At 29.2% G+C, this 11866-nt stretch overlaps 2 protein-coding genes across 4 annotated transcripts; both read left to right on the top strand.

The window, feature by feature from the left end:
* The first annotated feature begins 1789 nt into the window (after positions 1-1789).
* On the top strand, positions 1790-3262 carry LOC107619096 (probably inactive leucine-rich repeat receptor-like protein kinase At5g48380). 3 transcript variants are annotated; one of them, XM_088498320.1, is made up of 3 exons: positions 1791-1963; positions 2112-2132; positions 2307-3262. In XM_088498320.1, the coding sequence occupies exon 3, from the start codon at positions 2446-2448 to the stop codon at positions 3127-3129; it is 684 nt and encodes a 227-aa protein (XP_088354446.1). In that variant the 5' UTR covers positions 1791-1963; positions 2112-2132; positions 2307-2445; the 3' UTR covers positions 3130-3262. The 3 variants fall into 3 exon arrangements, with proteins under 3 accessions (XP_020967403.1, XP_088354446.1, XP_088354445.1); XM_021111744.2 differs by lacking the exon at positions 2112-2132 and having other exon boundaries at positions 1790-1963; positions 2431-3262; XM_088498319.1 differs by lacking the exon at positions 2112-2132 and having other exon boundaries at positions 1792-1963.
* Positions 3263-10663: 7401 nt separating this feature from the next.
* On the top strand, positions 10664-11658 carry LOC148543738 (uncharacterized). The gene is made up of 4 exons (XM_088498321.1): positions 10664-10707; positions 10791-10886; positions 11010-11075; positions 11160-11658. The coding sequence occupies exons 1-4, from the start codon at positions 10664-10666 to the stop codon at positions 11656-11658; spliced, it is 705 nt and encodes a 234-aa protein (XP_088354447.1).
* The last annotated feature ends 208 nt before the right edge of the window (positions 11659-11866 follow it).

Here is an 11866-nt window from a genome sequence, read left to right as displayed (position 1 = left end):
ACAATAAGTGAAGAAAAATGTTTAAAGGACTTATTATACATTTTCATAACGTCATCCTTATTATAATATTAAGAAGAGAGTTTTAAAGAATTAACAAAAAAAAATTTCAAAATTTTCACCTTTTAAATAATAAAACTTGTAAATAATATTTTTTTATAATTAACTTGTAAGTAATATTTAATCATTCAAAGTGTATCCCTCCCTAAAAATCCTTTAAAACAAAATAAAAAATAAGGCGGATTAAATGGGTTAAATTCATCGAGTCAATTCATTTAATCGTTTAAATGGATAAATTTTGGTTTTAAAATTAAGTCCGATGAAATTTTGGGTTAAACGAACTGAACCCGATTAATCCAAAATAATAACGGGTTAAACGGGTCAATTTGCGGGTTAAACGGGCAGTCTGTTTAATTTTTTACAAAAGTATTATTGTTAGTCAATAGTCCAACTGATTCGATCCAAAAATTTAATCCATCAACTAAAAAAGGTATTGTTTATTTAAAATTTTTGTCCTAAAAATAATATTTTTAAAAAATAAAATAAAATAATAAATAAGCTAGTCTATTTAATTTATTAGATTGATCATAAACGGTTCAAATTAAAAAATTATGACACATAAATAAAATGAATTAAATAAACCAACTCATTTAACATGGGAACTTAAATGAGTCAAATGGATCCGTTTTACAATCCTATTAAAAAATTATTTTAACTCATATTTATTATCTATCAAAACTCTTCTTTTGACCTATTAAAATATAAAAGAAGGATATCAAAATAATTCATATACCTATATCCATAAACCCTAGACCCACATGCATACCTACAAAATTTAAAGGTAAGAAAAAATTGATTTCCTAACAATATAATGACAAGCTTTGTTCGTAACCTGTTAAATCTTTTTTACACCTGTATATTTTCTTAGACAGTTTTATTAATGTATCACATTTTTCAAATCTTATTTCAAAATATTATTTTAAAATTTATTATTTAAATACTACCTTCTTTTTGGTAGGATAGCAACTGATTTATTATTTTATTTTTAACTATGATTAATTATAGTAATATAAAAAATGACATATGAATAATTAATTTTAAAAAATGACATTTTAGTTAAATTTTTTTGGGGGGAGAGGTGGGGGATGGGACATTAATAAAAGTATCATTTTTTCAGTCATCTTTTTGTTTTTCATTTGGATTTTCCTTTTTTTTTTTGGCCCAATAATAAAGCCTCTTTGTTTACTTATTTATTTATGAATAATATCTCGATTTAAGTTAGTATCCAATTTTCTAATTAAATTTTTTATTTTTAATAAATTTTAATTATTAAATCAATTTTTAACTTTTTACACAAATTAATTTTACCTCAAATTTTTTATTAATAAGTTTATTCAAATAAATTCATTGACACGAACATATAATTTTTATATTTTTCAAATCATTCAGATTTATTAACCTTTAACGGAGAAAAATTAGCGCATAAAAACTTATTCAATCATATTTCTATTCTTTATAATAAATAATATTTTGACGTTAGTATTTTTTTACAGTTAAATATGTATATTTTATTAATTAAAAAATAATTTTAAATATATAATTAATTAATAATAACTTTTTGTATAAAAATGATAAGAGTATTTATTTGATGTATAAATAGTAATTTTTAAATTAATTTATTTAATGGAATAAAATATTATATAATAATTTAATAATTAAAGACCAATTATTACTTTTTATTTATTTATTTATTTTCAGGAAAAGCGAACCAGGAACACAAAACAGTGAAAACACACACACACAAGTCTTCGCGTTCTTACAGTCCAAGTCTTCGCTAAATCAAGCTTCGAAAATTTTGGCCATTCCTTCTTTGACCCGTTCCTTCAAATTTCCCTTTCTCTCTTTCCCCAAATTCACAACCACAATATCATCGCAACAAAAGAACTCAGAGCTCAAAAGAGGCAAGGTAACTAACACTTCTTTGTCCTCTCTTCCTTATTCTCTCTATTTCTATTTATATTCTTGGTCACGTTCAAGTTCTCAATTTTACTAATTTTGTGTTTGTTAGTTGACCTTGTTTTACTTTCCTTTTATGCTTCATGGGTTTTCCTCAGATGGGTTGTTCAAATTACCAGGTGGGTATGCCAAAAAAAGAAAAAGTTTTTGTTTTTCCGTTTGGGTATTAAGTCAACTATATTGGGTTTCTTATGGTTTTCGATTTTGTGCTTTGATTATGTATGTTTTGTGTGTTTTATGTTTTTAAGGTTGTGGTTGACTTGGCTTCTGTGAATGTTTTTTGCTTTCTTCAGGTTATGTTCTTAGGAGGGTTGTTTTAGTTACTATGAAGTTTGGGTTTTGTGCTGTGGCTTGAATTTGGATACCAATTTTGAGTATTTTGGAGTAGTTTTCTAATTGAAAAGATTGGATTTTTAGGATCTTTGGTTGAAGATGGTTCTTAGTATTGTTTTTGGTTTCTTGGTGCTGATTAGTAATTTTGGAACCGCATATGGGACTGATACTGATATCTTCTGCTTGAAGAGTATCAAGGGATCCCTTGAAGACCCTTACAATTATTTGCAATCTTGGACTTTCAATGACAAAACCGAAGGGTTTATATGTAAATTCAGTGGGGTTGAGTGTTGGCACCCTGATGAGAACAGGGTCTTGAATCTCAATCTCTCAAATATGGGGCTAAAGGGTCAGTTTCCCCGTGCCATTCGGAACTGCTCGAGTTTGACAGGGTTGGATCTTTCAATCAACAAGCTATCTGGAACGATTCCGGCGGATATATCCTCTCTTCTGACTTATGTGGTCACTCTTGATCTGTCATCAAATGAATTCTCCGGCACAATACCCAAAAGCCTTGCGAATTGTACATATCTTAATATCCTTAAACTTGATTCTAATAGGCTTACTGGTCAAATTCCTGGACAATTCGCCAGCCTCAGACGGCTTAAGACATTCAGTGTAACTAACAATCTTTTGTCCGGGCGAGTTCCAAACTTTAATTATAGTAAAGTGAAGGCTTCATATGGAAACAATCGGGGCCTATGTGGAGGACCTAACTTGAGACCTTGTCAGGCCCAGCCTTCCAAAAGTAACACTGCGGGCATAGCCGGAGCAGCCGGTTAAATATAATTTTTTTTGTATTTGATTGTTTCTTTATTATTATAAGTTGTTCTGTTTAATTTGTGCTAAAAAAAACTTATGATGATCATCTTATCTTATCGTGTTAGTATAAAAGTTGTAGGTGTTAGCCAAGAAACAATAGCTCAAATGGCATAGTCTCTTCATACTCAATTAAGAGGTTGCGGGTTCGAGTTTCCATATCTTCGGTAAAAAAAAAGTTGTCGGTGTTATATTTATTTTATATACTCTTAAATTCTATGTCGCTGATGAATATTTGTGATTGGGTAATTATTAAAAGAAATTGGTTTAATATCTATTTATATTCTATTTAACCTATAATAGTGAGTAAATATTTTTTTTCAAAATAATAAAGTAGTTTATTTTTCAAAAAAACAAAGTTTAAATAATTGTGAAATTAGATTATACCACAGATGATGATAAATATTTTGGTATTAGATATGTTATAAAAAAAACTTTTAAAAATATTATGTTGTATTATATAATTTAGTTATATTTTTCTTATCCTCAATCTAGATTATTTGGATTGGCATATTTCTTAAATGTGTTATTTAATTTTTTTTAAATTATTAAATCAAATTAATTACAACTAATTAATTAAGTTGATTAAATATCTAGATATCTTATAATTTAATATAACTTAATTTATAAAGATACATAACTTTTACAGTTTTATTATTTATGTAATAAATTTCAGAAATAATATCTGCGTATTCAATTTTTAAGAATATTTTTTTAATTTTTTATTTATAAACAGATTATTTTTTATTTTAATATATATGATGAATATTTAATTTTATAATTTTGGATTATTGTATAAATATAATTAATATGATCTTATTTCTATTATTTGAACATCAATAATATTTTTATGAATATTTTTTATTGCATAATTCACTTTGACAAAAAAAATAAAATAAAATTTGATTTATGAAAATTTAAACTTAAACGCTTACTATGGGTAAATTCAAATTTCAATTTATTTTGTCATATTATATAAATATTAAAATTTTTAATTAAACACTCATCTGATTATGATATGATATTATATATAACTTTCATATTGGCAATTAAATTTTAGTTGCTATACAAATGTTATATTTTAGATAATTGTATATTTTTTTGTTATTTTAAAAATCTACTTAATATATTAAAATTAAGTTTTTCCCCAACTAATGAAAGTGAGGTGTCACTTTCTCGTGAACCCATTTTCCCTCCAAAATGAATGCATTTAATGAATAATGCATAATTATACTAATTTAGGAAAATATCTTTATTTTAATTATATGAAATCAATATTTAATGCATTATTAAACTACTTATCAATTATTAATCAAAAATATTTTTAATTATTTTAATGAATAATGCATAATTATACTAATTTAGGAAAATATCTTTATATAATTATATAAAATTAATATTTAATGCATCATTAAACTAATTATCAATTGAAAATATTTTTAAATATTTTAATTATATTATTTTAATTATATTCATATCCTTCTAATTCTTATTCATTATCCAATGATTTTATTAGTGGCAAGTTGTTAACCCATTTATATTGATAATAATAATAATTTTATTAGGATAAATATCAAATTCTATTCCTAATATAAAAATATAAAATTTAATTCCTTCTATTTTTATTTTACCACTATAAAAGACCATGTATAATAAAAGAAAATATCATTCGTTTACCAATTACTCTTTCATTTGATAGCTTTTACAATAATTCTTTTTCTTCCTATGAGGCGTCGTTGCAAGAAGACAACTATCGTCGACACAAATTACCACACTCTCCAACTTTCATGCTCTTCATTCGGAGCTATATAAGATATGTTATCTATGAAGTATTTATAGACCATGGTGTTATCATGTATGCATAAATAAAAAATGTTTTGTATTTAAATTTAAGTTATTTACCTATTTGTGGTATATTGTAGTGTGAAATTACTTTCAATATGTGTTGTGTAATGATATTATGTTCTAATTTAAGCTTTTACTTTAGAACTATATTATGATTTTATCTCATCATTTTTTTTTAGATATCAAGTTGACATATTTTTATTTTTTATTATTATTATTGAAACAGATGTGATATGAAATGTACCAAAAAATTCTCACATTTAATTTATTTTATTGTAGTCTTCTATCTATTCTATTTATTTTTATTTTCTTCTTATTCATTTTATTTTCTTTTTAAATGTTATATAATTTATTATAATTTATACCAATCTACTTTTATTTAATATACTGAAACTGGGTTTTCCCCCAACTAATGAAAGTGAGGTGTCACTTTCTCATGAACCCATTTTTCTTCCAAAATGATTGCACTATTTCTCTTTTTTAAATTTATTTTTAAAAATTATCTTTAATTGATATAATTATGTTATAATTAGTATGTAATGAATGATACATAATTATACAAATTTAAGATAATCTCTTTATTATAATTATACTAATCTCTTTTAAATTTATTTCAAAAAATTATCTTAATTATAATTATATAACAATATTATACTTAGCATTTAATGAATAATTCATAATTATACTAATTTAGAAAAATATCTCTATTATAATTATATAAAATCAATAATTAATGCATTATTAACCTAATTATCAATCAAAAATCTTTTTAACTATTTTAATTATATTGATTTTAATTATATTAATATAATTCTATTTTTTATTCATTATCCTAAAATTTTAGAGTAAAGTATCGTTTTTGTCCCCAACGTTTGGGATAAATTCTATTTGTGTCCCTAACGTTTAAATCGTCCTATTTGTATCCTTAACGGTTATAAAAGTGATTCAATGTTATCCTACTATCAATTATACTAACAAATCAGATTATATTTTTCAATTATTCTCACTTGGATGTATTCATTCTCAATTAGGTCTCACTTGGATGTGTTCGATTTTAATATTATACCCACTATTTTTGTTTAGATTCAATTATGTCCCTAGAAAAGTGAATTATGTAAATGTTGTAGGAATTAGTTTCAACATTTGATGAGTTATTTTTCGGAGTAGATCATCGATTATATTCCAGACATTTGTATTCTAACTTTAAGAAAAGATTTTCAAAACTCAAACTAAAGCACTCATGATGTGTAATTGACGGCAGGATAATATTGAATCACTTTTACAAACGTTAGGGATACAAATAAGACAATTTAAACGTTAGGGACACAAATAGGATTTACCCCAAACGTTAGGGACAAAAATGATACTTTACTCAAAATTTTATTGGTGACAAGTTATTATCTTAATGGTGACCTATATATAATAATAATAATAATAATAATAATAATAATAATAATAATAATAATAACAAAAAGATAGAAAATTATGTTTTAGAAAAATATAAATTGATTATTAATAATTAGTTATTAATAATAATAATTATATGATTAATTTTTAGTAATCATTAAATATATTTAATATAAATAACCAAGTTTAATTAGTTAACAAATGAAAGGAAATATTATTGCACGATTGTAGAAGCAACAATATATATATATATATATTAATAATCAATTTAATATTAATAACGATAATTATCGTTATTATTCAATAATAATAATAATAATAATAATAATAATAATAATAATAATAATAATCTTTTTTTTTATTAAAACACTCATCTAATTGAATTAATATAAATATTTAATGAAAATAAAAGGTGGATTTTTTGGCTTGAAGGATAATACAATCGAATATTCTTGAATATTTTAAAGTTGTGAGTATATATTCTTTCTATATTAATATATGCATGTATGTTACCTCATTTTTTTCATAAATGGAAAATAACATTTACCCGTTAAATTTGTTAGTTGCTCAACCGATTCATCTTATTTATTGTGATTGAGATTGATATATAATAATAAAAAAAAATTTCCTCCATTAACTTTAATAAAGAAATCCATGACGTAAAATAAAATAAAATAAAGTCAGTATCTACTTTTTTTCTCAATATTTTTTATATGGGCTGGGCTACACATACAAGCTTACAAGCTTACAAGTTGGCCCAGCCCAAATAGAAACCACGCGCATAAAGAGAGATAACATGGCGCGTCGAAATCACGCGCTCAACACTACAACCGTTACGTATGGGAAACTCTTCCACTTTTTCCACTTCTTCCACTTCTCAAAACGCTTCGAAAACAAGGAAACCATTTCATTTTCGAGCGAAAATCAAAGTTCAAAATATACAAATCGTTCTTCGAAACCTCCATCAAAACACCATCAAACTCTCTGTGAAGAATCTGAAGAGAAAACAAAGCAACAATACTCAACGTAAGTTCATTAAGATTCCTGTATATTTTACTTTTCTTCTACGTCGTTCTTCTAGGGTTTACTGGGCTATTATTCTTGCTTCTTTATTACAATGTTCTAAGTTCTACGTCGTTCTTCTAAGTTCTACGTCGTTCTACGTTCTTGTTCTAAGTTCTCCTGCTATTGTTGTTGATTTTTGGGGGTTTATTCCGTAGATTGGGGGGTGTATACTGCTTGAACTTGTAATGTGGCTTGATATTGAAGCATGTTTGACTGATATCTGACTGATATATATGGATGTATCTGAATAATATCTATGGGTGTATCTCACTGTTATCAATGGGTGTATCTGATTCTTACATATGGGTGTATCTTACTGTTATCAATGGGTGTATCTGACTCATATATGCGTGTATCTTACTGATATCTCAATTAATTTGATATTGAAGCATGTTTGAGTGATACCTGACTGATATATATAGATTTATCTGAATCATATCTATGGGTGTATCTCACTGTTATCAATGAGTGTATCTGAATCATATCTATGGGTGTATCTTATTGTTAGTAATGGGTGTATCTGACTCATATATATGGGTGTATCTTACTGATGTCTTTGGGTGTATTTTTCGTTTCAGAGAAAATGGCAGCAAGAAACCAAACAAAAGACCTTAAGTGTGCCACACATCTTCTGAGTGATAAGTTCAGAAACATGACTGAGGAGAAGAAGGCAATTGTGAGGGATCTCGGATTCGGTGGGTTGATGCACATCCCACCACTAAGGCTGGATCACCAACTCTTAAGGGAACTGGCAAACAACTTCAAACTTGGGGAGAACAGACTGAAGACAGGATATGGTTCTTTCCAAATAACACCAAAAACAATAGGTGATGCGCTTGGCATCAATGCAACAGGTAACTAGCTCAAAATTATAGGTGTATATTAAGTTGATGCTTGGGTGTATTTAAGGTTGATGCTTGGGTGTATTTAAACCGACTTTGATACTTTGTTATTTTTCTTTTTGTAGGAAATTTGTTTCCTGAGAAAGTTGAGTATAAGCAACTTTCTGATGATGACAAAATAATTTATAGAAGATTCCAGGGTAAGACCCTCAAAAGTCTTACCGATGAAATGATGGAAATCGGCATTGGCAACGAAGAGGAACGCCTGATGTTCAAGAGGATATTCATCCTCTACATACAGATGGCGTTCCTTTTGCCAACGACGATAAACAAAATATCACCCGTGCACCTGGCCCCAATTTTTAAGATGGACGGCATATCGGAGAGAAACTGGGGGGGCATGTTTTGACCTTCATGATCAAGGGCATCACAGACTACCAGGAGAAGAAGAAGAAGACAATTGATGGCTGCCTCTTTGCCCTGATGATAATATACTTTCATCTTTCAGAAAATAAGGGCAAGAAGAGGGCTGAAAGACCACCAAAGCCTTGGATTGCCAACTGGACTAAGGAGCAGTTGGTGGAAAGAATGACTGCAGAAAGAGAGGAAATTTTGGTAAGTAAACATAATATGTTGCTTGTATTTTATTTACCTGAATGCTGCTAGCTAAAATATCTAATGTTTCAGGGGATTGTGAAGATGGCGGAGACAAGAGCAAGAGAAAAAATGAAAAAAAAAAGAAAAAAAGGAAAAAAAACAAGAAATCAAAAAAACAAAAAAAAGGAAGGCGAGTCCAACATCGTCTTCGGAGACAGAAACAGCTACTGACAGTGACATTTCTACCTCTGAGTCTGAGACTCAAGAAGACTCAGAGGATTCAGGAAGAAAACACCCCAGCAAAAAGGGGAAAAAGTAAGTACCATACTTGGGTGTAATTTCTTTTTCGAGTTGGGTGTATTTTGTTGATCACGTTGGGTGTGTGTAGTTTATTAAGCTGGGTGTGTTCGTTTGCTGCGTTAGGTGTATATTGTATATTTTGTTGGGTGTATCTTGTGAATTCATTTGGGTGTATTTTTAGTATGTTCTAAATAATGATTGTTTGCCTTCCAGAATGGACTCCAGAAAAAGAAAGAAGAGTCAAGAGGAGTCAGATTCTGATTCAGAATCTGAATCTGAACCAAGTGATGAGTAATGTCCTGAAATTATTACTCCTTTCTTTTGGCTTCATTATAAAGATTTCGTGTATTAACTGAAGTGTCTATTATTAACTTATAGGAGCGAAGAATCATCACCTGCAGAGAAGGAGAAGAAAAAGAAAAAAACAAAAACAACACCAAAAAAGTAAGCACTTCTTTGCATAATATTCTGTAATAAAATTAATTTTTTATTTCTGATTGGTACTCTTTTTTTTTCACCCAGAACACAACCAAAAAAGAAAAAAGTTGTTGTGGAGGATTCACCTCCTAAAGAAGATCAATACTTTGACGGGTACAGTACCTCGTAAGCTATATTACCGTCTATCATCGTAATTATTTTTGTTAACGTCTTCTTTTATGAATGTAGTGAGACATATGAAATATCAAGTGACGAACTAGATGAATGGCTAAGGAAAAATGTTGATAAATCTGCTGCAGAGGGGTATGTCTTGCTGGGCTGTGTATTTCAGATTTTGATGTGTTTTGTTTGCTAATAATTGTTTCTTGTTTCGCAGGGAGAACCGAGCTGACCTGCGATCGACAGAAGGTCGCTATGTGTCGTCTGAAATGTAAGAAGCTTTATTATTTAATAAAACCTTGTTATCATGATTTGGGTGTATTTTGTGGAACCATTTGGGTGTATTTTGTGGATCAAGTTGGGTGTATGTTGTTTAATAAGTTGGGATATTAAGTTTGTTGTGTTGGGTGTATATTGTCCATTCGGTTGGTTGTATCTTGTGCATTCATTTGGGTGTATTTTATACCTGTATCTTATTTTGTCTGAATAACATGAGATCTGTTTTAGAATACCGGCTGTGAACTTGAGAAGTGATGGTCCTTCCTCTCAAGGGCGCACAGAACAGAGTAGTGTAAACCAGCCGTCACAGAGCATGTAATTTCTCTTTCAAATAACCGTTACTTTTGTTCTTCTATTACCCTTCTACTTCTAATTATGTATATATTTTTTTTAGAAAAAAAAGCCCTTTATTATTTTATTCAAGAAAAAAAGGCAGGAAAAAAAAAGCAAAAACTGCAAGTATGTAAGTTCTCAAAAAAACAAAGCATGTCTTCTTTTTGAATTGTTCGGGTGTATTTCTTGAATTTCTTTGGGTGTATTTTAGGTTGAGTCCGTCTTATTCGAATATGATGGTTGTGAGGGAACAGACACCGTCGGAAGCGCTTGCAATGTGAGTTTTTCAATAATATTTCAACCTTATAACCTTATTATTTTCAAAGGCGTTGTTAACCTTTCATTTTTCTTCTTGTTTAGAGTCTCGATTCAGGTTTTTGTGCCGGCATCCCAAACAACCACTGAAACAGATTTTGAACCAACCCCTATGCTACAGATTGAAGGGACTACAGAAACGCAAGAAATAGTATTGGGTGTATATTTGTTTAGAGTTTGGGTGTATATTTGCTAACAGTTTGGGTGTATATTGTTCCTGATTAGTTTTTTTTACGCCGTGATTAATTTTTTGTAACTGTGCAGCACTCCTGAAACCCCCAAACAACTTCAAGAGACCACACCCACGCTTCCCCCAGCTCCAACTAAAATGTAAGTTCATCAGACTAAAATCAATCTTTGCTTATCATCCGTATATTCTTATTCTTATTCTTATTCTTATACATGATGACGCAGTCATCCAAACGCAGAAGACGCTGCTGCCCTGTTGATGATGGCACGGACAGCATCCTATGTTCCTAAAACAGATCCAGGGGTGCCATCATTCAGCCTTAGATTGACTGATTCAAGCCAGGAGGGGGCGTCAACGCAGGAGACAGAAAGGGCAAAATCTCCTGAATCTGCAAATTTGATAGAACAATTGGATGATTTGGTCCAAAAAATAGCAAGCAGTGCGGCAAAGGGAAAAAACAAAAGTCCACAAATTCAGAGGGAGACTGGGGGAGAAAGTTCTGCAAAGTTTCAAACTCTTGGGGGATTATATCAGATTACGGATGATATGAAACAAAAGTGCTACATCTGGGGGACGAGACTGAAGGAAGATGCAGATGGCAATACTAACGAGTATGAGGAAATGTGCACTCTGATTGGCCAAGGAGAATACATTTTGATGAGAATGCACCTTGTATCCCTCCAGGCAAAAAGTGATATAGAATCTCAGATAATATTAGAATAACATTAATGTTTTTACACCAAAGTCAATTGCAATGCTTATTAATGTAAAATTGATTTCGGCATATATTTCTAGATTGTATCTGCCATCTGCCTCATCCTCAACCAGAAAAATGAAAAGAGGTTTCAAGAACAAATATACTGTCTCCCCCCCCCCCCGATATTGTGGTAAGTGTTACTTCTACGAACTTTGGGTGTATTTTCTGTATTGA

This window comes from Arachis ipaensis, chromosome B9, assembly GCF_059453495.1.
Source record: "Arachis ipaensis isolate K30076 ecotype BB chromosome B9, ASM5945349v1, whole genome shotgun sequence".
Lineage (NCBI taxonomy): Eukaryota > Viridiplantae > Streptophyta > Magnoliopsida > Fabales > Fabaceae > Arachis > Arachis ipaensis.
The sequence above is the reverse complement of the archived record's forward strand: the minus strand, read 5'-3'. Positions and strand labels throughout refer to the sequence as shown.

Bases quoted from the DNA above. Each gene is read 5' to 3' on its own strand.
- LOC107619096 (XM_021111744.2), top strand. From the start codon at position 2,446: ATGGTTCTTAGTATTGTTTTTGGTTTCTTGGTGCTGATTAGTAATTTT.
- LOC148543738 (XM_088498321.1), top strand. From the start codon at position 10,664: ATGATGGTTGTGAGGGAACAGACACCGTCGGAAGCGCTTGCAAT. The intron at 10,708-10,790 runs GTGAGTTTTTCA...CTTCTTGTTTAG, and splicing joins CCGTCGGAAGCGCTTGCAAT to AGTCTCGATTCAGGTTTTTG. The intron at 10,887-11,009 runs GCAAGAAATAGT...GTAACTGTGCAG, and splicing joins ATTGAAGGGACTACAGAAAC to CACTCCTGAAACCCCCAAAC.